Source organism: Poecilia reticulata, linkage group LG1 (assembly GCF_000633615.1).
Source record: "Poecilia reticulata strain Guanapo linkage group LG1, Guppy_female_1.0+MT, whole genome shotgun sequence".
Lineage (NCBI taxonomy): Eukaryota > Metazoa > Chordata > Actinopteri > Cyprinodontiformes > Poeciliidae > Poecilia > Poecilia reticulata.
The window spans coordinates 634,523-661,221 of NC_024331.1; the positions used below are offsets into that span (position 1 = coordinate 634,523).

General features: G+C 38.3%; 1 protein-coding gene across 2 annotated transcripts in view; it reads left to right on the forward strand.

Moving 5' to 3' along the window:
- The window catches only part of LOC103462363 (protein sidekick-1), a 620,157-nt gene that overhangs the window by 573,727 nt on the left and 19,731 nt on the right, over positions 1-26,699 (forward strand). For both annotated transcript variants that reach the window (XM_017305208.1, XM_017305213.1), the window contains 7 exons: positions 12,279-12,480; positions 20,306-20,409; positions 20,518-20,588; positions 21,361-21,499; positions 22,899-22,955; positions 23,262-23,363; positions 24,931-25,046. In XM_017305208.1, the coding sequence (XP_017160697.1) occupies positions 12,279-12,480; positions 20,306-20,409; positions 20,518-20,588; positions 21,361-21,499; positions 22,899-22,955; positions 23,262-23,363; positions 24,931-25,046 (791 nt within the window). The remainder of the gene's footprint in view (positions 1-12,278; positions 12,481-20,305; positions 20,410-20,517; positions 20,589-21,360; positions 21,500-22,898; positions 22,956-23,261; positions 23,364-24,930; positions 25,047-26,699) is intronic.

Genomic DNA, 26,699 nt, shown 5'->3' on the forward strand with positions numbered 1-26,699 from the left:
TATATATATATATATATATTGCTTCTTTGTGTGCTTTGGAGTTTCTGTGCTGATGATTTTTTTTGCGAAGCAATAAAAGCTGGGTAGCTCTTGAATTGCTACAAAATAAAGCTGTATTTCCTTCAGCTCACTGGCTGCAATGTTGACACGTTGAGATGCCATGAGACCTAAATTCTGAACATCGTGGCATGGAGTGCATCCCAGTTTTCCATGTCTGGCCATTCATTTTAGCTTTTAAACTGGTTCTATTGATCCTGTGTCCAGACAGAGGGATAATCAGTAGCCTAGCATAATGACCTGTTTGTTCTGAAGATCCTGCAGCTTCCACTTCTCTTCCTAACATGGCGCCTCCTCACCCTGACTCTCATACTAATGGGAGGAACCACAGAGCTCTGTTAAGTTAAAGCACATCTTCTGAAGTTGGGATATTTTTCCTCCAACAGGTTCCAGATGAATCACCTCAAACCAGATGTTGAACTGGATTTTATTTCAATGTCATTTGTGAATGTTAGAGCCTCATTTTCAACAGTGGAAGCTATAAAGGTTGAAAAAGGTTATCATTTTGCAGAAAGTCTCATCAACATCAATATTTACACTAAATAAGAGGCAAAAAACAAAATTGTTTGATAAAGAAAAAGCCTCTCAGACTGAGCCCGACAGCACCAAACAATTTTTTTATTAGACAAATAATTTAATTTCACATAATTATCACGGTAGGCTTCAGAGTGGCGCAGTTGGTAGAGCTGTTGCCTTGCAGCAAGAAGGTTCTGGGTTCGATTCCCAGCCCCGGTCTTTCTGCATGGAGTTTGCATGTTCTCCCTATGCATGCGTGGGTTTCCTCCTGGTACTCCGGTTTCCTCCCATAGTCCAAAAACAGGACTGTCAGGTTAATTGGTCTCTCCAAATTGTCCCTAGGTGTGAGTGTAAAGAAAATTGATGGATGGATGGAATTATCACGGTAGAAGCCATTTTTTTGTTAAATACTTAATGAAAAATGTTTACCGTGTTTATTGTAAATTACTTATGACTTATGACTGACAAAGAACGAGATAATTAGTTCAAGTTTGTCGTTTATTGAAAGTTCAGAAACTACAACGGTTGTGATGCGCCAAGACAAAGGTAAACAACCCGAACAGGTGATCAACTCTAATTTTAATTTTAAACTCCCGCTCTGCTGGTTATTTTGGTAATGAAATCGAAACGCACAGAATTGCGCAACACCATGTTGACACAATAATTATTATATTTTATATATTATATTATAGATTGTTCATTGGGTCATTAATTTGAACATGTTTTGTTGATTTTTTTGTTGTTGTTCTTTAATAAAGTTACTAACGTTTTAAGCCAGCCAGAGGACGTGCTGGTCTCAGTGTCCTGGCTGCGTTCAGTTTGTCACCTAATGCCGAGATCGACTCAAAATTAGTGGGTGCTCTCACGGCTGCACAGTGAACCCATTCATTTTTTACATTAGACAGCTGCTCCCTCTCTTGCAGGTACTGCATACCCCCGCTAAATCTTTTAGGGGTACGCATTACCCTGCCGTACCCCCAGTGGCGCAACTACACATTATTCAGGTGGATGCAAAAACATAGATCGGCGCCCCCCCCCCCTCGACCGAGGGACGGGACGTCAGGGTGAAGGAGCGACGCTCACTCAGCACCCCCCGCCACCCCCCCCGAGGCGACGATACGTGAAGGGTAAAACTCGCTACATTTACTTCGTTATGTGCGCGAGGTGAAGGAGCGTAAGGCGCGCATTAGTGTATGGGAAAACATCATCGGCGCGCCGCCCCCTCCAGACGGGGTTTTGGCGCCCCCTCTGGTGCTGCGCCCCTATGCGTTGCATACCCTGCATACCCACTTTTTGCGCCACTGCGTACCCCCTTACTTTCACCCCTGGTGATACCTCGATAGAGACCGTTCATTTATAGCGTTAACACCGGCGCTGTAAGTGGTCCGGTATGAAACGGAGGTAATAGAACAACGGTACTACAGCACTTTTAAATTTCAATAATGAGAATACCAAAATTGCTTCCGTTGTTTTAAAAGGTTCATGTCAGTCTGCCTTTTCCCCATCAATACGCTTCCCGACCACCCTGCACCTTAGGGGGTTAAAAAAAACTACAACAACAAAAAACAACACGCACATTGCGCAAAACTCTGAAAGAGGAGAAGGGGGACAAAAACGGAGCGATAAACTAAATGTGAATTATGGAATAAAAACAGAGAATCCGACGCTGGACAGTGAAAAATCAACATGTGATGTGAAACACATGACGATTAGGCGGCGCAGCAGGTGATGAGTGAAGATTACTGATGGTGAGCGTCAATAAACAATAAAATAAATCTAGCTACAGGAAAGAAACTGTAGCAATAAACCAGGAGAGAATAATACTAATCAAAGAAAACTAAATGGAAATGAATGAAGAACAAAATGCAAGAATAAACTAAGAAATAAAAGTAAATACAGAGGAATAAACTGGTATGGCAAGACCTTTCGAGCAATAATTAAAACAGAGGACTGTATGGCAATAAACAGACACAATTTCCAGATAAAAGATAAAATAATATTGTTGAAGTGCCATGGGTTTGTTGAGACCGTATCTAGTACTGAGAATAAATATATCTTACAGACCATAACAGTAAATGACTTATCACTTATTTATGTTTTAAATTAGATTTGATATTGTTTGAGCTTCCCTTGGTCCCGGGGTGCGGTCCCCAGTAGTAAGCCCCGCCTACGTCTCACAACTCCTCGGACTCACTACTGCCCAGTTCTCTGTCTAACAGGTCCGGAAAATCCCCAAAACTTGRGTCTTACCCTAGAGGTAGTTTATGGAGAATTATCTAGTTAAACTGGGGACGGAAAGGACTCGTCTAGCTCTAACTACCTTCGATCCAGAAGTTACGACCCTTTTCAGTTGAGGAACAATCAGCTGAGTAGCCCTCACAGCTGCATAACCCTTACAACCACTCCTGTTAACGGTTGCTCCTCTCCTAAAATAACGACACTTGTTAACGGCTAGATTGGGTTTAGTGACTTAGATTTAAATCTCAGGGTCATTATTCTAACACTCACCAGAGGAAAACACAAAGCCACCACATCTCTAGAATCATGTATGTTAACTTTACTATAATCAGGAGAACCAACAATAATTAAGACTGACACAATTAAACTCACTGTCCACAATTCTCATTGATATTTTAGAATATAATTTTATTAAGCAAGCTTTAGCAAGGGCATATGACAAGCAGGTTGTGTCACTAAGTCTACTGAGAGAGGCTTTGGGAGAAGCAGGTCAACTCATACCCGATGGTTCTTAGTCTCGGCAGCTGTAATCTTTAGATATCCTTGGTCAAAGTCTTTGTTCAGCCGGAGCAAAGTCCTCTTTCGGAAGAGAAGCAGAGCAGAACTGTTCGTTGTCCTTCTAACGTGCAGAATCTTTGTCATTAAATGACCTCTGTCTCTTCTCCAAGTCGGCTGCAGTACAGTGGAGAGCGTTGGGTAGAGGCAGAGGAGTTGGTCGGATCAGGAACCAGGGTCGGGGGCTRGTGGAACTCGTCCCTTCTTGGCGGCGTGAAGTCTTTGAGCTTCCCTTGGTCCCGGGGTGCGGTCCTCTGCTGGTCTTTAGCCTGCGTCCTCTTGTTGGCTCCTCTTCTGCGCCGCGGACGAAGAACCTCTTTCCTCCCCTGTCCTCCAGCTTTTATGCCCTCTCGACCCAGGGCTGTCTACGGGGCAGGGCTGCATGACTTTAGAACCTTCCCACTGCGTGACTTTAGAACCGTCCCACTGTCTGTGGAAAGTCCCAACCTTCCCCAACTCCCTTATGACTCACTTATGCCTCATTACAGCAATCTCCGGTACTTTCCTTTTTTCCACTGGCCATCTGTAATTCATAATCAATTTTCCCCTGGCCATCTGTTTATGCCACACCCTCGTTCTGCTCAGTGTACTCATCGCAACACAGTTTATTCTGTTTCTTCATTCTTAAGTCTTTCTTCACTTCGTCTTTGTAATTCATCACAAAACATAATCAATGTGTTACTTTATCAACTTATTACTTCAGTATTTTTCTTCCTCACTCATTATCTCTAATCTTTAATAATCAATGATCATTATACAACAATCAAGTTGTTACTGTTACTCAAAAGTACAAACCTAAATTTCCATAATGCATTATAACATTTAACTGATCAAAAATACAGAACATATATTTTGATTATAATACACATGTCCTTCTTTGACATGTGTATTATTATTTTATACTTGTTACTCTTAATCATCATTAAATTAATATACAAGATTTACTGTTATTTCTCAGGCCTTTATTCCGTTTTCTGCGTGCACCTGGACAGATCTCACATTCTCATACCAGTTTTCATGACAATATATTTATTTCTTCAATATTATTTTTCATGTCAGTGTTAATGTCATGAGGCTGATGACTCCATGACACTTTGATTTTGACTCATTAGGATTTGATTAAGAACCAGATTTGTTCTTTGTAATTTCTGTCCAGTAAAACTATTAATCAATAATCAATAGACAGGTCTATATAAATATATAATTCATGTTTCTGTCTCTTATTTGTATGGCATTAAAATGATCTGGAACTTTTGTTTTTCCACTGAAACCTCTGGTTTGCACAATAAATGCCATGTGGGTGAAATTTTATGGATGATACTCTGATGTCCCATTCTCTTGAAGGCAGCACAGAGCTGTAGCGTCGGATTCTCTGTTTTTATGCCATAATTCACATCTAGTTCGTCGCTCCGTTTTATGTCCCGCTTCTCCKGTTTCAGAGTTTTGTGCAATGTGAACATCTTTTTTTTTAAGCCCCTAAGGTGCAGGGCGGTCGGGAAGCGTATCGATGGGGAAACGGCAGACTGACATAAACCTTTTAAAACAACGGAAACAATTTCTCCATTCTGATTATTGAAATTTAAAAGTGCTGTGTTACCGTTGTTCTATCACCCCCGTTTCATACCGGACCACTTACAGCACCGTGTTAACGCTATAAAATGAACGCTCTCTATCGTGGTATCACCCATGGAGGGATTTTTTGATTTCTTTATTTAAATGGGTTCATTTTTCAGAGGGATACATAGTGAGGGTGTCGTGATTTTAGCTACCAGTAGCAGGAGAACGGAGCTGCGCCAAGAAGCTAACAGAAGCTAACAAACACTGAATAGAAGAGYTGCCATCGATACAGTTGCAGCCAAGCATGGTTTAATGTTACACAAGACAGTTTTACCAAGTTGCTCAAAGTCTAAACTGGCATTGTTGTGCATTTAAGGTGTAAAGTTTACCTTCGACCAAACGCTCCCCAAAGGCACTAGAACCGCTAGTCTAGATCTTGCTAGGACATTAGTCCTTTGACCTGGAAATGTTCTTCAGGTGATAGAAGGCTGACTTTGTAACTGTCTTTATGTGGCTCTGAAGGTTCATCACTACTCCCAGATTTCATGTCTGGTGTCTAGTTTCTAGCTGTAATAACTGAAGCTGTTTGCTGACTTTGAATTGTTCAACAAACATAATTCCTTTGTTTTGATTCTATTCAGTAGGAGAAAGTTATGATACATCCACAACAATTTCTTTTCAGACCATTTGCTCAGTTCTTGAATGGGTCCCTAATGACTTGGTGACAGTATAATGCAGAGCTGTGAATCATTTACATACCTATCGTAACATATCTTGCCAGTACATAAAAGACTGTAAAATAATTCAAGTTTTAGAAGTGTCTAAAGTGCAACATAGGCTGCAGGGTGACAGACTTAGTAGCATTGTTTCCAAGAAGGTTCTAGGTTTAAATGCTGGCCCACGGGTCTTTCTGCATGGAGTTTAAATCTTGTCTCCAGAGTACCGGGACATATGCAGGTACTCAGGCCTCCTCCCACAATCCAAAATTATAAGTTAGATTAATTTATTTGTTTAAATTATTTCAAACTACCAGTGGGTGCATGGTTTCCCATCCTGCATATATTTTTGTTGCCTTATGATGAAATGCTGACCTCTGGCCCAATGCCTGCTAGAGACAGGCAGACAGATAGGCAGACATACAGACACAAGGCATAATTAGAACATCTACAGAAAGTGAAATTTAATATAATCAATGGCAGTGATTGTATATTGAGTCATGACGAAAAGATCCAGTTTACAAAAATAAGCGTGTGATGGATGTTTTCTGCAGCCTTACACAGAATTATGCATGTAACATCACAGCTTATGTAATATATTCAGAGAAATTGAGGTCAGAGAAAGAACAGCCAGCGAAATCTGCAGACACAAAACTTAGGTTTTTAGCTCCTCAGCAACAAGCAGTTTGTAGATGAACATACATGCGCCATTGTTACAGGCCACTAAAAGTTATCACAAATGAAAATATGACCTTTTAAGAGTAGAGGAGAATTTAAGAAGTACAGAACAAGACGAAATGACATTTATAGACTCCTGTGGACAGAACTGTGAATTATTTAGCCCACCAGATACCAGGTCTCCTGTAGAGTTACATTGAGAGTTAGAAATGTAAAAAAAAATAACCTGGGGAGTCTGAACAACTCCAAATTAATTTCTCTCTCGCTTAAGAGGGGATTATGTGTCTCTCTTGCCAACAGTCTTGCTGCTTCCATTACTTTCTTTATTAAAAATTAAAGTGAAAAGAAAAAAACAGACATGGAACCACATCAGTACGCTATCTCTTATTTTGTAAACCACAGTAATTATTTCTGATCAACACTTCTGTCATTATTTTGCAATTATGGCAATTATGATTTTAGGGCAGAAAACATGCTGTTATTCCCAGTAACATTTCATCTAATCTTGGCACTCGGTGGTCTCATGGCAAAGTGTAAACAAAAACAGTAAGATGGTTTCTGAAAAACATAGACTAAATAAAGAGTATGACAGCCTGTTCCTGTGGTGAGATATATGGTGTTTATCTCTGACTGTTATTCTTCTGCTGTTCAGTTTCTAAAAACCTGAAACTGAAAATATTTTCACTTTGTCAAAAAATGACCGCTGACAGCCTGAAAGTCAGAAGAGATTATTTCTGTAACTTACAAGTAAAAGTAAAAGTAGTAAATAAAGCAGTTTCTTTTGATTCAGAAGTTATTAAACAGAACATTAACAGCCCAAACCCACACTTGGGAAAATTTCTACATTTTCTTTTATGATATCTGGAATCTGGAAATAACAAGATCTTTATTATTAGTTATTATCCAAGCTGGTTCAAATTGCAGAATGTTCTAAAAACTCCACAAAACCTGTAAAAGAACTCTTCCTTTCTCTTTAAATATAATTTTTTTTAACAATCAAACCATCTCGGCTTTTCTAGGAACGTGCTCTGTGTCAATAACTTTCAGCGAAGAGACTTTAAGACAATCCATTTCTGATCCTCCTGCCAGTTCAGGCTGCACAGTCTCTGTCAAGCTAGGTCTAACAAAAACCAACAAAACCATCTAAGTACAACAATTTAAAGAAAGTTTGTAGATTTTTGAAATCATGATAATATTTTCAAAGATATTATATGTAGTTAATTTTAATTGGACATACAATGTAACATTCAATGTATCATTATCAGGATTTCTTGATAATAGGATATGGTCGTTCTTTGTTCTACTTCAGTCATAGAATGGCTTCTTCCTGTACTGAGAAAGACAGAAAAGTCTATTTGAAATTTCTGTAGGATGATCCCAAGGAAAGCAAATAAATTCCATGTAAAAAAAAAAAACCTGAGTGTGTGTGTGACGCCACATACATTTGGCAGGGAGTTGTAATTCTTCCTACAGAGTTTAATTAGTGTGGTGTTTGTCTTTTCAGGCTGATCACCAACAAGGCAACAGACAGAATAAAAAGTTCTGCTTACTCTCTGCCTCTGTTTTCTTCGCTTGCCCTCCCATTTTCACTGCAGCAGAAGTACTCGTGATGACAGAGCCCCACTTGTTCTCACAATTATGAGTTTATTATCAGACAAAATCTTAACTGTGAATCAGAACAAAAGGACAACTGGCATTCAGAAGAAGATGGTATCAGAAAGGCGGGCACACAATAGTCCGATTTTGATGGGACTGGAGAATGGTGCTGTGTGGGGGAAAGAAGAAGACAACACATTTGAGCCAAATTACTTTGTGATAAGGCTGAGTGTAGGAGGCTGAGCACTGTGTAGCTGTCAACGTGTGCTCGACTGTGATCAGGTTTTTTCCACAAAATAAATGTAGATTAATTAAACTTCAGAGACAATCAATAATGTTTTTATTTCTAGGCTCAATCAATAGGTCGATGCTCCCTGAAATGAGACAGTTGATCCTGCAGGTGTGTTTCTACTCGTGTGTTGAGTTTGTGTTGAGGTCTACTCATCACTTAACACGGCTGTACAAAGATGGCAACTCTGAGAACCATCCTTCATCTTGTAATTGAATACCAAGGACAAAAACACACACACACACATGCACACACCTCCCCCCCACACACACACGCACACACGTTTGCATGGCTATTTTTGTGGGGACTTTCCATTGATTTCCATTCATTTCTACAGTCTAAACCTTAACCTTACACTAACCCTTAACCTTACCTTACCCTACCCTAGCACTAACCCTAACCATTACATACCTAACAGTAACCAAAACTCAGTAACCAAAACTGTTACTGAGTTGGGTCCCCACAACGTAGTATGTGTCAAGGAACATGGTCCCCACAAGGTATTACAAACATATGCATACACACGCACACACACACACTGGCAGCATGCTGAGAAATGGTTTTTGTTGATGCTGAAGTAATTAAATGTGGCGGTTCACATAAACCTTTATCCACTGTAGCACACACTGATAGACATATAAAGCTCCTTGTGAAAGTATTCACACCCCGTGAACGTTTTCACTGTACAAACACAAACTTCACTATATATTCTTAGGATTTTATGTGATTGTTTATATAAATTAGAGCTTAGACGTGAATTGGGAGGAAAGGATTTATTGTTTTCTTAAATTTCTTACAAATAAAATTCCCAGGTCAGTTCTATGAAAAGCCTTGTTTTCTGAAGTTACACCTGCTAGACATGAGGAAAATGGCCAAAATCTGAAATTGTTGTTCATTGGCTTCTTTGTTTAAATAGCTCCAACTCAATCAGCAGGGATGGAAGGCATCTTTTAGGTTATCTAGATTTAGACCTGGGCTGTATGTCACGGTTTCTTTCTTTTCCTAGAATGTTTTTGGATTTACCAGAATGTAGTTTTAACTCTATGTTCCTATCAAATTCATAGCAAACTCATCTTTAGGGCATGATGCTGCCACCACTTTCTTTACAAGAAACCTTTTTTTTTGTTTTACTAGTAAACAAAAAAATCCAAATAAAATAATATTTTAAATAGTTTCAAATAGTTAATTTGACAAGATGTGAAAAATATTAAAGTCAGTTGCAAATGTTTGTAGAGCACTGCAACCAGGGGTGAAAGTAAGGGGGTACGGCAGGGTACGGCAGGGTACGACAGGGTACGGCAGGGTACTGCGTCTGCTGTGGGGAGCGGCTGCCTGCTGTGAAAAATGAATGGGTTCACTGTGCAGCCGTGAGAGCACCCAATCAGCCGTGACTGATTAGTTTTTCAAAAACAATCTAAAACATGACTTAATCAGTTAATGAATACCTTTTTTTCTCATTTCATATTGTTTCTSAACTGYTCGTGCTTTGCTAGAGCAGCGGTGTAATATGTCGATCGCGGAAGGTTTTGAGTCGATCTCGGCATTAGGTGACAAACTGAACGCAGCCAGGACGCTGAGACCAGCACGTTCTCCTCTGGCTGGCTTAAAACTGGCTTAAGAACAACAACAAAAAAATCAACAAAACATGTTCAAATTAATGAACAAATTAAACATGTTCAAATTAACAATCTATAATATAATATATAAAATATAATAATTATTGTTTCAACAAGGTGTTGCGCAATTCTTTGACAGAGAGAGAGAGAGAGAGTAAAAGGGTGCGAGTGGTTTAGAGTTGATCACCTGTTCGGGTTGTTTACCTTTGTCTTGGCGCATCACAACCGTTGTAGTTTCTGAACTTTCAATAAACGACAAACTTGGACTAATAACCTCGTTCTTTGTGAGTATTACAACAAACATGGTAAATATTTTTCATTAAGTATTTAACAAAAAAATGGCTTCTACCGTGATAATTCCATCCATCCATCAATTTTCTTTACACTCACACCTAGGGACAATTTGGAGAGACCAATTAACCTGACAGTCCTGTTTTTGGACTATGGGAGGAAACCGGAGTACCAGGAGGAAACCCACGCATGCATAGGGAGAACATGCAAACTCCATGCAGAAAGACCGGGGCTGGGAATCGAACCCAGAACCTTCTTGCTGCAAGGCAACAGCTCTACCAACTGCGCCACTCTGAAGCCTACCGTGATAATTATGTGAAATTAAATTATTTGTCTAATGAAAAAATTGTTTGGTGCTGTCGGGCTCAGTCTGAGAGGCTTTTTCTTTATCAAACAATTTTGTTTTTTGCCTCTTATTTAGTGTAAATATTGATGTTGATGAGACTTTCTGCAAAATGATAACCTTTTTCAACCTTTATAGCTTCCACTGTTGAAAATGAGGCTCTAACTTTCACAAATGACATTGAAATAAAATCCAGTTCAACATCTGGTTTGAGGTGATTCCTCTGGAACGTGTTGGAGGAAAAATATCCCAACTTCAGAAGATGTGCTTTAACTTAACAGAGCTCTGTGGTTCCTCCTATTATTATGAAAGTCAGGGTGAGGAGGCGCCATGTTAGGAAGAGAAGTGAAAGCTGCAGGATCTTCAAAACAAACAGGTCATGATGGTAGGCTACTATCTGGACACAGGATCAATAGAACCAGTTTAAAAGCTAAAATGAATGGTTATTCCAGACATGGAAAACTGGGATGCACTCCATGCCACGATGTTCAGAATTTAGGTCTCATGGCATCTCAACGTGTCAACATTGCAGCCAGTGAGCTGAAGGAAATACAGCTTTATTTTGTAGCAATTCAATAGCTACCCAGCTTTTATTGCTTTCTAAAAAAATTTATCAGCACAGAAACTCAAACAGTGAACCCAAAGCACACAAAGAAGCAATATATATCTCTATATATCTATATATATATATATATATATATATATATATATATATAGATATATATAGATATATATATATATATATATATAGATATATATATATATGGAGAGAGAGAGAGAGATTTTTTTCTTTTTTTCATTTTCTTTTTTTTTTTGTCATAGTACCCCCAAGAATTTAAAACTACTTTCACCCCTGACTGCAACCCACATGTACAGAGGTCAAGGCTATTCGAAGAACAAACTACAGGGATAAACTTCCTTTATCCTTTTACCTTTCCCCTGTAAGAAAAACAATAAAGCAAAAGATTAGAAGAGTTTACAGGCACATCTAAACAGTTTAGCAAAAATAAAAATAAAAAAGATTTGTAAATACAATACAAAACTGAATTTAATCTGAAAGGAGGACTGAAGCATTGAGCAACAGTTCAGCCTGTAAGATGCTTCTGATGATGCTATGTTCTTGGTTACCCATGATTGCATAAGTTATGCCATAATTATAAAGGTCAATTTACATTGTAGATATTCTAATATTCTTTGTTTCTAAGAAACCCAAGTTTGGATTTTCATTCACTGAGGCATTACTGTCAAACTTTCCAGAATTAGCATCTGAAATATATTACTTTGTTTGTAATGAATCTTGTACGTATATATTAATTTTACTAAGTTCTTGAAATAAATTAACTTTTTAATTATTGAGATGAAACTTCCAAAGTTCTGAAAGCCAGTTATATATAGAAGATTTTATAGGTACTGTTTATTGCTATGTAGGCCATTTTATGCTAATTGTTATTATTATTTAATATAATGGGAAATGCGGAGGTTTTTCCCCAATTAAAAGGCTTTATGGCAGTTCATTTTTAAAAACTGTAAATTTGCTCCATGTTTATATTCTCAGGTCGGTAACCACAAACTAGGTAGTAAGAGCTGATACAAATTAACACTTTGACTGACATTGACTGGTACTCACAAAGGTTGACTTCCTCAAATAAAAATAATTACGAAGAAAATTCCAGACAATTTGCTATGGTTAAAATACTTTTGAATATCTACATTTTCCTAAAATGTTACAAAAATGCATTAAAGGGGACATATTTATGACTATTTCTCATTTTTACTACTTCTCCCTGCCCTCATTTCTCTGCATCCCTTCCACACCTCACTTGCAGAGCGCCCCCAACCACCCAGGAAGCTTTCTGTTCCTCAGGGTGAGGTGGAGGCTCGCCGACTCCGTGTCTACTGGGTAATTGGTGGCTCGGGCTCCTCTCCTCTGAGATACTTCACTTTGCAGCTGAAGGAGCTGCCGAACGGGCCCTGGAAGACCCTCACAGCTGACATCCCACACAATGTGACCTCCTGGACAGTCGACAGGTACGCAAAAATACAGAGACATACTTGTTAGATAAAGCAGCCAAAATTAAAATTTCAGCATGATTGCCTACTAAAGTCAATTGTCACTCTTTGTCTTTCACTAGGGAGTGTGAATCAGGTCATTAAATGCTGATGGCTTCAAATTTACATTAATTCACCAGTCTTTTTTTTTTTAGAAACAAAATCTAAATCCACTGTGTAATCTTGTTTGGGGTGGGCCTATTTCAGTGCTAACCTGATAGTAACACTGAAATACTGTAATATAATAAGTAATTGTTTTTTTTTTACTCATATTTTAAATTAAACACTTTTTACCAAAAACCAAAATTAGATTCTGCAAGGAAAGTTACTGTTGTACTGAACATTGCAATGTATTTAAATGTAATTACCCAGTAAATTATTCAAATTACAAATACTGTCGCTCTGGAATTTGACTGGGCCATTCTAAAAATAAGTATATGCTTTCATCTAAATCAGTGATTCCCAAAAGTCAGGGTCAGGATCTGACTTCAGGCCATATATCAACAGGTGTGGGCCTTAAGATTCTCTTCAGAAACTGAAATTGAATGACAGAAATTATAAACAGTGAGGCATATTTATGGTGTCAATGGAACAGAAACAAGCGGAAACAGCTGATAGGCTGACTGTTAATGCTATTTGTTTTATCATTGTCACCCTGTAACGTTGTTGTGCAGTCATGAGTCTGTTCTGTTATTTTATCGTCGCTCAGAAGCCACTCCATTCTAGCCCTGCTTACAAGCATAGGGTTAGTGCAGGGGTGGGCAACTCCAGGTCTCGAGGGCCGGTCTCCTGTAACTTTTAGATGCGTCTCTACTTCAACACACCTGAGTCAAATAATGAGGTTGTTAGCAAGACTCTGAAGAACTTGACTGCGCTTGGGAGGTGATTCAGCTGTTGGATTCAACCGTGTTGAACCAGGGAGACATCTAAGAGTTGCAGGACACCGGCCCTTGAGGACCAGGATTGCCCACCCCTGGGTTAGTGTTTTGCTGGAGGCGAATCTCTTCCCCAAGATTTTCTTCCAGGACTGCCATGGATTTAGTTCCATTCAGTATCCAATCTGAGCAGCTGTAGTGTCGTCACGGCGCCACACGGCGCCACACGGCGCCACACGGCTCAATGGTAGGGCAGGCCTACCAAGTGCAGAGACTACAGATGTCTCCGGTTCCATTCCCGCCCTATACCTTCCCCTTTTCTTTCTGCTCTTCTTCCTGTCCAGGTGCTTATCATAATGCCATTGTGCCACAAAAACCTTTAAGAAAACCAGCATCCCCACAGCATGACACTCCTACCAATGTGCTTCACCAGTTGGGACAGTGTGTTCAGGGTGTTCAGGTCTGAAGAGTACATTTTCCACCATGCATACATTTTGTTCTTATCTGACCAGATAATGTTGGATCTGTCAACGTGATTCGGGCTTTTTGTCAGAACTCGCCCATGCAGCCCATGTGGGTAACTAGTAGTTGTCCTGTTCTCAGATTGAATTTTGTTTTATAACTCTGTTCAAACTTTTCCACAACCCTGCCTCTAACCTGTCTGCTGTGCTGCGATTTGTTTCCTTTGGCTCTCTAACAAATCTCTAAACCCGTCACAGATCACCTGTATAAACTTAAACAGAGAAGAGACTTGTAAAGACTTCTGGTCACAAACAAACTCATGATTTTCTAGAACATTAATTTTGAAATGTTTTTCACAGTAGGGAGACTCCATTTACATTTTTTATCAATTAGTGCAGGACTTGTAATTAATTAATAGCATTTAATCAAAAAACACATATTATCCTAATGAGCAATATTCTACACCCAAAAACCCTTTTTACTTCAAAATCATTAAACAAATGGGGCTGTGAGCTCAACAATAAAGATATTTGTTGTTAATCTGTTTTTCAGATTCTTCAATCATCAGATTGGTGCAAAGTAGCCCTGATCATTCATGGAGCTTGTTTGAATAAATCGTTTTTAGAAATAAGGACTAATGATAATTTTGATGTTTTAGGAACATCTGTGCTTAACTGCTGTTTGTTTGTTGACGATGTGTTGCACTGAGATAGATATTTCATTTGAGGTAGAGCATTTTAGTCTTGAATAACTTTGTAGACAGTTCAGGTCCTTTTTGCACAACTTGAACACAGCAGTAGTATTTTCCAACATCCCATCACATCGTTTTTTTTTTAAGCAAAATGAAACCCAGAGAAGCAACTGTGTCATCATTTGGTGTTGTTTTTAGATGTTGCTTGTGCAGCAAATTTTTGGGCAAACCAGAAATACACAAATACAAAGTTTCCGATTGGAACTTTTGCATGTGAACAAAGTGATTAATTGCATTAAAATGTTCCATGCATTAAAATATATGTAACTAATTTATTGAAATTAGGGTGTTAAAATACTGGTCCTAGTTTTTTAGTATGATCATTTGATAGCCTAAATAGCCTAAGCAACTTTGTACAACTTTGGTGTAAAGTTGGCAGTAAAGAAACATTTGTTTATTTACAGAACATTATAAAAATATATCCTGCAGAGAATGAGGCAACAGTTGTGGTAAAATGATCACGACTACTCCATAAACTGGGAGGAACTCAGTCACCTATCACCTGAGTACTGAAGGAACTGCTCTAACTTTCTCACATCCCTTTTCCATCTGTCTCTGTCCTCTCCCGAGCTTTCAAGCTTGACTGTGTCTTCTGTCCATTCTTTCTTAAGAACAGCTTTTACCTTATCACGTGTCACCCCTCTTGTTGTCCCCGTCTCTTTCCCTTTCTCCCCCCATCCATCAACAGCCCCAGCTTTCAGAAACTATCAGCCAGGCATTTTTTCCTTCAAGCATCACCCCTGCTCTGCCAGTTGAAGGGGACTTCAGCATTATTGTCTCTTCCATTTCCCATCCCCGTCTTCCTGCTCTCTATGATAGTGTCATTAAGGCAGCGGCCAACATCGGTCAGACTCTAACTTTGTCGACAAAGCCTAAGAAGCGGGGCTGTGATGACTTTTTACCAGTGTTGGGAATGTGCTTTGTGATTGTTTAAGCATTCTTCTTCTCGAGTGATCACAGAGCTGTTTGAGATGCTGGAGTGAGCTCTCTCTGTTTCGACCTGCCTCAGGGACAGTCTGTCTGCCATCAATGTGGAGCCGCTGTTGTTGTTTTGATGCCATTTCTGAGATCTTGTTGCAGCAAAGAATGGAGGAATTAACTCGCATTTTTACGTGCTCACTCATGCTTACTTTTTATGAGTATTAATTGTGGTTTCCACAAAACTCTAGAAGCAAAACATCATGCCCCCCAGGCTTATCTGCACAGGCACACTTTTCACACTTACATCTTCAAACATTGTCCTTAACATCCTCCCAGCGCTGTTGGCGCCCAACCTAGGCTTAGTGTCTTTGATGTTCTATTCCTTTATTGTACACAAATCTGCAGGGCGTTTTCTGGTCCCTCATTGCGCCAAGCTAATAATTATATAGGAGGACACTTCTCTCCTGTTGCTTCCTGCTGAATTCCTGGCTGATCTTCTGTAATCTCCTGGGTGCTCTGTAAACAAGTGCTGGAGAAAGACCACGCAGGAAGATGTTTGAGCTGACTAACTTTGAATTACTTGTTTTACTTGTGCTCATAATGTGTGGGAGGACTTAAAATGTGACAGGTGGTTTTTAACTTTTATGGAAGACTCCAATTCATTTTATTCAGTGGGTTCAATAACATTTCTGATATCCAAATGTAAATATTCAGGATATAGTTTTTCTAGCTCTTGGCCTCATATGTTGCATAAACTGATATAAATAATCACACAGGTATTATCAGCTATGCAGCTGCAATTTGTGCTCAAATCTTATATTTTACTTTGCAAATTAATAATATCAAAGCAAAATTATGTTTTCACGTCAAATTAACTATAAACTGCAGAGCTGCTAAGTTTCAACCCAAGACTACTGAAATAGAGTGGCCAAGGGCATGACATTTTCCAGAAAGTAAAATTAATTAAAAATGTTTTAAAAATATGCAACAATAAAGCTATTCAGTTGTGTCTGTTGTGAACTGTCATTCATTTTTCATGAACAGAGGCAACTTTTCACTCCAGCACTGTTTTACTGAAATGAAATCAAGAACATGTAATGCTGACACTCAAAGAACTTTTATTAGCCATGAGCACATGAAATAACTTAGCTTTTCTAACCGTGGCAGCTTTCTCCCTGTATATATGTAATTGTAAGACAACACGGCAACTCATGAATAACATCTAACATTCTGCTAAGACTGCTACATCTTCTACATATATGCAGGTTGAAAAATCTAAGCAATAAAAACTAGAAACTTTCTGTGATCAAAATAGCTTTCCTGTTGGATTGTGGTGGATCGCTCCTTCAAACTGGTATGAAAAATACGCTTCACAAACATCTCTGTCTTCTGAACCGCTCAAGATAAAAGCAAGTCTCTCAACAAAATTGACTTGCAGAAGGTAATGTGTTTTTACATAAACAGTAAAATGTTAAAGTAAACCAAATCATATAATTTCAATATTTTATGATTTGCTACTTTATGTCACTCTGATAACAAGGCCTCTAGAGTTAGGCATTTTAAAATTGGATTATATATATTGTTATTCTGGGCTCATAATATCCTTCACCTTGAACAGAGGAGAAATGCAGATGTTGTTTGAATATTGCAATAAAAACACTGGAGACTGTGAGGAAAGGTGAAGGCTAATTGTTATTCAAGCACTAGTGTGGTTTTCTAAGGGCACTGAAAGAGCAAAACATGTCTGAAAAAAGGTGAGAAGGTTATTTCAGAAAAATATTTATCCTAAGCTGTTCAAGGTACACAGTACTGTTTTAAATGTTTGTTTGGTTTTGGTAAACAGTTCAATTCCTCTTTATGACTTGAAGAAATGCCTTCAAGGATTAGGCAAATAATTTCCAGCAATAAATTATGGAAGAGTACGTATTGTTTATGCATACATGGTATCTTAGATAAGTTTTCTTCACCGCTCTTCAAATTGTGTTATTATAAGTCAGGAAATGGCTACAAGAAATTTGATTAAATCCTAAACTTGCACACATCTACAGTCAGGGCAATAAGTTCAACCAGGCATTTCCAACTCCAGTCCTCAAGTTAGCCTGTGCTACAGTTTCTAGATGCATTCCTTCTCCAATACAACTGAACCAAAAGGCAGAATTACTTTGTTTCATGTCAGCAAGTTTTACAGAAGCTAGCTATTCATTGATTCAAGTGGGCTATAGCAGGGATGCAGGACAGAGACACTCGAGGACTGGAGTTGGAGACACCTGAGTTATATAAACCAAAATAACTGGATCGGTGACACACAGGACTGTCCAAGACACAGAAAGGTGTGTAATGATACACTGAGCTTACAATAAACAGGACAAGATTGGGATTTAACAAATTATTTTAGGGGAAAATACAGAAGTCTTTTTTATATTTTTCACAAATGGAATAAATGGGGAGTTGTGTAATCGTCATTACAATAACAACTCCAAAGAAATGCTTGGATGCTGAAGTTAATATGTTTCAGGTACTACAGTTTCATTCTAATTTTATTTACATTATATTTATGTTTTATTTATCTATATTACAAATATTGGTAGACTGCACAGTGGCGCAGTTGGTAGAGCTGTTGCCTTGCAGCAAGAAGGTTCTGGGTTCGATTCCCAGCCCTGGTCTTTCTGCATGGAGTTTGCATGTTCTCCCTGTGCATGCGTGGGTTTTCTCCGGGTACTCCGGTTTCCTCCCACAGTCCAAAAACATGACTGTCAGGTTAATTGGTCTGTCTAAATTGCCCCTAGGTGTGAGTGTGTGTGTGCATGGTTGTGTGTCTCTGTGTTGCCCTGCGACAGACTGGCGACCTGTCCAGGTTGACCCCGCCTCTCGCCCGGAACGTTAGCTGGAGATCAGCACCAGCAACCCTCCCGACCCCACTGAGGGACAAGGGTGTAAGAAAATGGATGGATGGATGGACAAATATTGGTTTTATTTAAAATGCTGAAATTCACTAGTGGTGGAGGCTTATTGTAATGTAAACTATTGCGTTGACTACATAACTTGCAATAAATCCTTTTTTGTCTTAGCCATGTCTCAAATTCTTCCTTTAGCATTTTCTCTACACAGTAATCTGTTTCAAGTGAGATTATTTACTCATTAAGTTAGACTCATTAAAACTGCCTGAATATGTTAGTGACATGCAAAGTGTGAACTGAAGACACTTGTAAGTGATGGTGACTGCCTTCTAAACAGCTCTTTCAATATAGTATTGCACATTATGTGATTGCAGTGAAGATATATTTGCAGTATGTGGGGCCACCTTATCCAAAATGTTATTAAACAAACTATTTAAATGTGCTTTTTTTTCTTTAAAGCTAATGTAAATAGCTGAGGTTTATTAGCCAGACCAAAAGCAGTCCCTGTGTCATGATTATGGCAGCATCTATCACTTAGTAAGACAAACAGAATAGAAAAAATAAGAAAAAAACAAACTGGTAACACTTTATTTGAAGGGGTGTGCATAAGACTAACATGACACTGTCATAAACATGACAATACCTGTCATCAACATAAGGTGTTATTCAGAAAGATTTCATAAAGAAGTCTTTATGAATGTTTATGACAGTTGTCATGAAGTGTCATTCGGTAAATAATGACACTTTTAATGCAAAGTTGCTCTAAAAGTTGCATTGAAAGTCCATTAAAAATGCCAACTTTGCATTAAATTGTCATTATTTACAAAATCATAAAGACTGTCATAAAGACTTCTTTATGACACTGTATAAGACACTTATAAAGTCTTATAAAGTGTCATAAAGACTTCTTTATATTCATGACAGGTGTTATGTCATGTTTATGACAGTGTCATGTCAGTCTTATGCACACCCCTTCAAATAAAGTGTTACCAAAAGAACTTCACCCTAAGGCAATTCATTCACTTGGCTACTGTTTTGAATGGGAAACACAATATAACATGCCATGCATTAAGGCAGATGTGTGCTGAGCTTTGTGTGCTGAGCTTCGTAAGGCAGGAAATAATTTCAAGAAAATAGCTACTCACATAAACTTACCCATATTTATAGTCAGAGCAGTAATAATTTAGAAGTGTTACCACCTCACACTGTTCGAATAATTGTCTGAGAGGGTAAAACATCACAGAACATATTAATCACAGTAAATGTTTGAATATGTAAGAATATTGTTACTCCAATAAAAGTTCACTTTGTTTTTAGTTTTTACATCCCTTTACTAGACCTCATCACTCTTTGCTCCTTCAGTGTTATGAAGCCAGAAACCTCTGCTCAAAGTTTAATAAACCACTTAATATTTTTTGGAAACACAATTTAACTGAGTTTAGTTTTAGGTTCTATGAGCATCAGGGAGCTTTAATAAACTTTTTTATAAACAATTGTTTTCTGTCCAGGTAAACCCTTTAAAACATTTTTGAATATTTGTTTTTTATTTTGTTTTATCTCATGAACCCACAACATGTAATTTTGCCAGAATGCTGATTTATGCACCAATTTCACTGCTAAGGTTTGGCAAATGAAATGATTCAAAATGCAAAATGAAACTGAGATAAATGTTGTGACTTATGCATGGTGATGAGTGTGCAACAAGTTTCTGTCTTTTATTATGAACATTTTTAACATATGGGTTTAAATAAGATCATATTCAGACTTAGAAATACCTTAATATTTTTCCACTGAAATTTGACAATGTTGTGCCCGTTTGCGTTTTACACTCGCTGTGAAATGTATTGTTTGTGCACACATTTTGGCTTATAAAGCTGATTCTCATCGTGGTTGTTTAGGCTGAAGCCCTTCACATCATACAAGATTCGAATGCTGGCCACTAATGACGTAGGAGACAGTGTCCTCAGCAAGGAGACAGAGGCTGTTACTACTCTACAGGACGGTAAGGACCAGGGTTGGAATGCTTAAAGAATGAAGAGATCTGGATGCATTGGAGCTGATGTCTGTATGAAGCAATTATCTGTTCATTTTTTGTCTGTCTTCTTTCCAGTTCCTTATGAGCCTCCAGTGATCCTCTCAGTGAAACCAACAACTACTACCTCAGTGATGGTGCAGTGGAAGGTATTTCTCTTCTTCGAACATAATAAATGTCTTTTTTAAACATAGATCTCAACACAACATACTATATCTTAAAAGATCCGGTTAATCATTTACTTTAAAGAGACAAGGTTTGTCATATTTTAATTGTATATAAATTTGCTTTGTGTTGGTGTCTGTGAATTTGGTTATCATTATTTATTAAAGCAGAAAATGTCAAAGAGCAGTGAGGATAAATTTTAAGTACAGAAGGAAGGAGAAAAGAACAGAGGGATGGACTGTCTTAGCCAGGAGAGAAATGTCCAGCTCTTAATGATTATATACCAGCAGACGATATGGTACAGGTTGAAAGGTGCCCTCGGCAGTCAATTCAGCAACAGAGGAAATAGAGGAAGAGGAAAAGACAGTAGATCCCTTCTGAGTACTTTACAGCTTGCCTCTCTTTCTCTTCTGTCTGTAAATGTCCTTTCCCATTTTGTAGCCTTATGTCAAAGCAGAAATAGGCAATGAAAACACAAAGTCACCAGCAATTTCATCACCCTTTATGAAAGTGCCAAACTTATTGAAGCATCACTTCCCCCTTTGCAAGTTACTGCAAGACCAATACTCTAACCTTTTAAATTGGATGACGAATAAAATACAGCTCAAATGCAGTTCTGCTGGCCTTCCTTTCTCCTGTCTGTGACAAAAAAAACTAGCTCAGTTGAAAAAAATATAATAGGCTCACAAGTTGTCTTTGAAGCATTGTATTACTAATGTCTATGGAAATGTATATGTCGGTTTGCATGTTTTCTAGCACCCCAGTGAAGACAGTATTAATGGAGTCCTGACTGGATACAGGCTGTATTACAGGGAGCTCCCTGCAAATGGATCCACTGTCAGTGATGCCCGGGTTCAGACAACCAAAAACCATAGCACAAGTGCCCTCATTACAGGTAAGTAGATCTGCTTGTTATGGAGTCAGCCAGCTGCTACATCAACTCTACTTGAGAAGAAATGACTCTATGGTGTACACAAACACCTCTAACTTAACTTTTCAACAATCTGTATGTTTTATTTTTTGCATGTTGGCCTCTTGCCTAATTGAGAAAGGCTCAACCAAATCTGAGAATCTCAGGGCTCTAGAGTGTGACCAATTGCACATGCAACTTCATTTCTTAATGTTGCCTTTAAAAAAAACTCTGAAGCTACACTGGATCAACTAGTAATTCTAGGAAAATAAAGTCTCTGCAACACAGAAAGTCTACCCCTGGTTCAGCGACAGACATATATTAGGCCCATAAACCATAAACCAATTAGAAACACTGAAAGGCAAGTTATGTCAACAAGTTATTGTCTGCCATTTTTAGCTTGTAAGCTGCATAGCTCCACAGCTCAGAATTGTTTTTGTTGTTATTGCTAATATGGTCACAAAACTTAACATAGTTTTTGTTCAACTCGGAACACTTCAAAGTCTCAAACAGAAAAAACAGGATAAATCACTGGAAACAATTGTAACAGTTAAACTTGACAGATACATTTGTGTTATTTAGTCATATTACTGTGACTGAATTTAAGCTGCAACCAATTTGATTTACACAAAGTGAAGCCATTTACAAGTTGTGCATGCTCCAGCAGTATTGTCAGACTGTCTGTCAACCACATTTTTAAAAGTCCTGATACACTGCGCTGGCATTTTTAAGCTTAATGTTCTTTTCACCAAAGCACTTTACTTTTTAGTAAGTGTGAGTTAACTGTCTTGCGCAATTCTGCTTCAAATGAAGAGATTTAAGTTTTACAAAATTGTTAATCATTTGTAATTCAATATTGTCTTTAAGATAGTTAATTTAGAAGGAAAAGTGAACCTGCAAAATGTGATATTAAATGTGACATACATGATCTAGCTCCTGTGTTGCCATCAGTTGTCTTCTCATTGGTTGGTTTGGAACCTCATAATATCAGGATTCCCTGGTGTTGGAAAACTTGGAATGAACTGCCACTAATTCAGAGAGCCTTGTTCAAATGATAATTTTCAGCTTTGATAAATGTTTTTATTTGCATTGTAAACTATGATGTGTTCATCTATTTTTCATCTATTTTTGGGTAACGATTTTTTTCTCCTCTCTACTCCTCAAACTCAGCAGCACCTGTGTCTGTAGGTATAGAGTGGTAGAAAACTTTCTACCCACTCCAAAGTATAGAGTCCTGCAACAATACTGAAGCAAAAATGTCTTTGAATGTTTTGCTCTTCAATACAGTGATTCTATTAAATTGTATTATAATTGAGTGGTTTGTTGTTGGACTCGAAGCACAATTGATTTCCTCTCCATTTGTTTTTCTTTCACTCTTCCAAAGCCAAGAGCACCTTCAAGACAGTCAGCAGTGCCTCACTCACAGAGTTTGAGCTGACACGTAAGTTACAAAGTCGACCAACATAAAGCCGAAGTCTTTACACTGATACACAAATTATGGTTATAAATGTCATATTCTCTTTTAACGAGATAACTGGAACTGTGACCAAAAGTGTGACTTCATTGGGAATGTTCTCTAATCTACACAGAGTGAAAAAAATTATACATAAATCCTCAGTTATGTACTGTACAATTATTATGACATTATTTTGACATTTATGTCAGATGTAAACTTCTGACTGGAGATGTGTGTTTTCATGTTTAGTATAATAAAAATGTTTTGAAAAGATTTGACATTTGTTTACAGAGCTAAAGAAGTTCAAACATTATCATATTGTGATGACGAGCTACAACATCATCGGTGAGAGCCATCCATCTGCTCCGGTTGAGGTGTCTGTTGGAGAGGCAGGTAGGTGAAAAGAAACAACCATGAAACATATTTATAATTGTAAGATTTGACAGAAGAAAGTGATTTTTCCAGGTCAACTTCCATATTTCCGTTTCTCAGTAGAGATATGTGAATGCCTTCAGTGCTAAAAAGGAATGTCAGACTTTTGAATTTTTACACATTTATGTTTTTATCATATTCAATAACAAGCTATATACACCATTTCCTTCTTTAGGACATGGATATTTCATTTCCAGGTAACCTTGAGTTTTCTTAGAAATTATTCTACAAGCATTGCTCTAAATTACCTCCAACTGTTTGCAGAGTAGAAACAATCAGACTCCTGAAGGTTGAATGGAGCATCACTGCATAGTCTCTATTAGCGTTCTGAAGAGTTTTTCTGCTAGGTTTGGTTACAGACACCAGCTCAGGTCAAATTAAAGACCTGTTGCCTTTTATTTTTTATTACTGTAATTCATTATGAAGGCTGCTTTCAAAGGTATCCTAAACTAATTAATAGCTCAGCAGAGGTAAATGTTTACCTCTGCTGTAAAGTCAGAGCATTTGGGTAAAATGACAGCATTTCAACAGCATAATGTTAGCACGCGTCTATTTGACTGAAGGAATAACAGTAAGTCATCTTTTGCTTGAAGTTGCAGTGACAAAGCTAAAACATCGAAATAATAGACGAGAAAGGAAAAAAAATGTAGCCAGTGCAGATGCTCAGTTCTGAGTTTTGATAGCTTTTAGGATTTCATCAACAACCTTTCATGTAACTGTGTGAAGTTGTTCAAAGATACTAAGGAACCAAGTGCACTTTCAGTTAAAAAGATTTTTAATTTTATTGGAGTTTTAGACATTTTTGTTTTCTTTCTAGTGGGCTTTGTCCTGCCCCCCCCCCCCCCTTGCTTCAGTAAAAATATATTTTAAAGTCTCTGTTGGGTTCTCTAATATGGAGCATCCATGTGTATCCATCATGAAATACACAAGGTCAACTATTTTATAGTGAAGGCTATACCTCTTTTACTTGCACTGAAAAGTCAAAGCAGGAGTCCTAATAGAGCCAGCTTATTTGTCATTCAACCCACAATTACAAAGACACACACAAACACACACCTGATACAGCAAGACATTTGTAAACTACAAACAAGAATAGAAGTAAATAGAATTCCACATTACTTTAGAAACACTTCTACTTGCAGTGCATCGGAGCAGCGTTGCATTCATATCACCCGTGCATGTGTATGTGTGTGTTTGTTAGTGTGCTGTGTGAGTGTGTTTGCAGAGTTTAGTAGGCCATACGTACCACATAGTGAGGAGTAAAAGGTGAGGATAGGGGAGCGTATCAGGAGGGGGAGCCAGAAAAGCCTGGAGGAGAATGATGAAATCAGGTGATATGGACTTCTCTTCCAGCCTCAGGTGCACACAGCTCAGTGTTCATTCTTATGTGCAGTACAGTGGCGTAACAAGGTCCTGCCTGAGGCTCATTCTAATTAGAAGGGTAGAGAATATTTTCCTCACTTCCCGCTCTTTTAACATGCAGCTGCTCACACACGGTAACCAGCACCTCTCGTCTCTCCTGCTGCAGCTCCTTCGGTGGCGCCTCAGTCGATCAAGGTGTCAGCCGTGTCTCCCTCCACCCTGGAAGTGACCTGGGACATGCCGCCCCTGGAGACCCAGAATGGACTCATCCAAGGCTACAAGGTGACTCAGAGAAACAAGCACAAACACACAGCGAACAAATACAACATGCGTGCCTGGGGAAAGGCAAAGTGGGACTCAAAAGGCATCAATTACTTAAATAAACGCTTAAAATAAGTGTCCCCATCAAGTCCGCTGAAGGAGGGTTAATGCTGCTGTGTCTTCAAGTGTCTTAGAGACATGAGAAAAAGAAGTGGGTTTGAGGGAAAATCTGAAAATCCCTTAATGGTTTCAGTATGATTTCTTTGTCCGTCCTCCAGCTCTCACTCTTAGCACTTCAGATACAAGGTTATCTGTCCTTGACACACTGGTGTATATCAGAGTTAAGGACAGAAATGTTAAAGAAAGGAGTGTAATATTTGCAGAGCGAAGGAATGAGACGTAAAAGTGGTTCCCCTAGAATCCAGATCAAAGAAGATGTAGGGATGGTGTTTAAACTGTCGGATGGGCAGGTTTAGGTTTGAAGAGCAGGGTGTAAAGCACTGGAGGGGGATAAGAGATTAAGATGAAAGAACAAGAGCAAAGAAAGAATAATAAATAAATTTAGAGGTTGTGACTTCTTTCACTGTTTGATGAATAGCTCAGACAACAGGACAAACAGGACTCACAAAGAGGAAAGGCGACAGCTTGGCTGGTTATACCTGTGATTCTTAGTAGGTTTTGATTTCAGATAAATGTTTCTCTCTGCTTTGTTGAATTCTTGTCTTTGTTGGGTTAATCTGGGTTTTTTAAGCTCCTGTTGAATGTTTCTGCTCTTTGTTCAGTCAGTGTTCTGCACAACTGTCTCTCCTGCTCTCAGTCTCTGATCAACAACTTGATCTTCATGGCTCCTGTGCTCCCTCATGATGCAAGTTTTTTTTTCTTTGTTCAGTGCTAGATTCTCTTTGTTCCTCCTTTCTGTCTGGTGGTTTTTTTATCCACCATGCCAAGTCAGCTTCTACACATTTTTCCTTGGCAGTCAGCTTGTTTAGTTTTGTACTTATCAAAGATTAGTGGTCGTACCACCTGCCAGTCTTCATTCTGGTTCTGCTGCATTCAGGGCCTAAACCTCTGAACCATATATAGTGATAATACAAAGCTGTATTTGGTCTTTAGGTACCATTTAACCTTTATTATGAGAGGCAGCAAGTTGTTAAATGCCTGGTCTATCAATTGCACCAGAACAGCTCTAGAACTAAGAAAAAGTCTTAAGGTTGTAGTTTCTTCTTTTGTAAAGCCAGATGTTCTTGGGCCACATTTTAACCCTTGGTAAGCCTGTATCCAGAACAATCAAATAATCAAACAAATGTGTATGAATGGTGCTATAGAAAACTTGTCTTTCCAGGTATATTTGTATACATACAATCATATTCATTGAATTTGTGTTACTTTTCTCAGTAACAAAGTGTTTATTTCTGTTAATTATGCAGCTATTATGTTATTATTGCAGCTAAAGAAGACACATTTAAGATTAGAATATTATATCAGACACATAAAAAACATTTTTATTATGTAAATGTGGGACTAATGAGAAGTATGTTGAATACCTTCTTAAAGTTTATTTTCCAAAGGTACCTTTAATCTGTCTGATAAACGAACTTTGATCACTTCTTCTAGTCTATTTGATATTTGATATTCATATACATACTGCATATGTTTATACTTGCAAATATATAT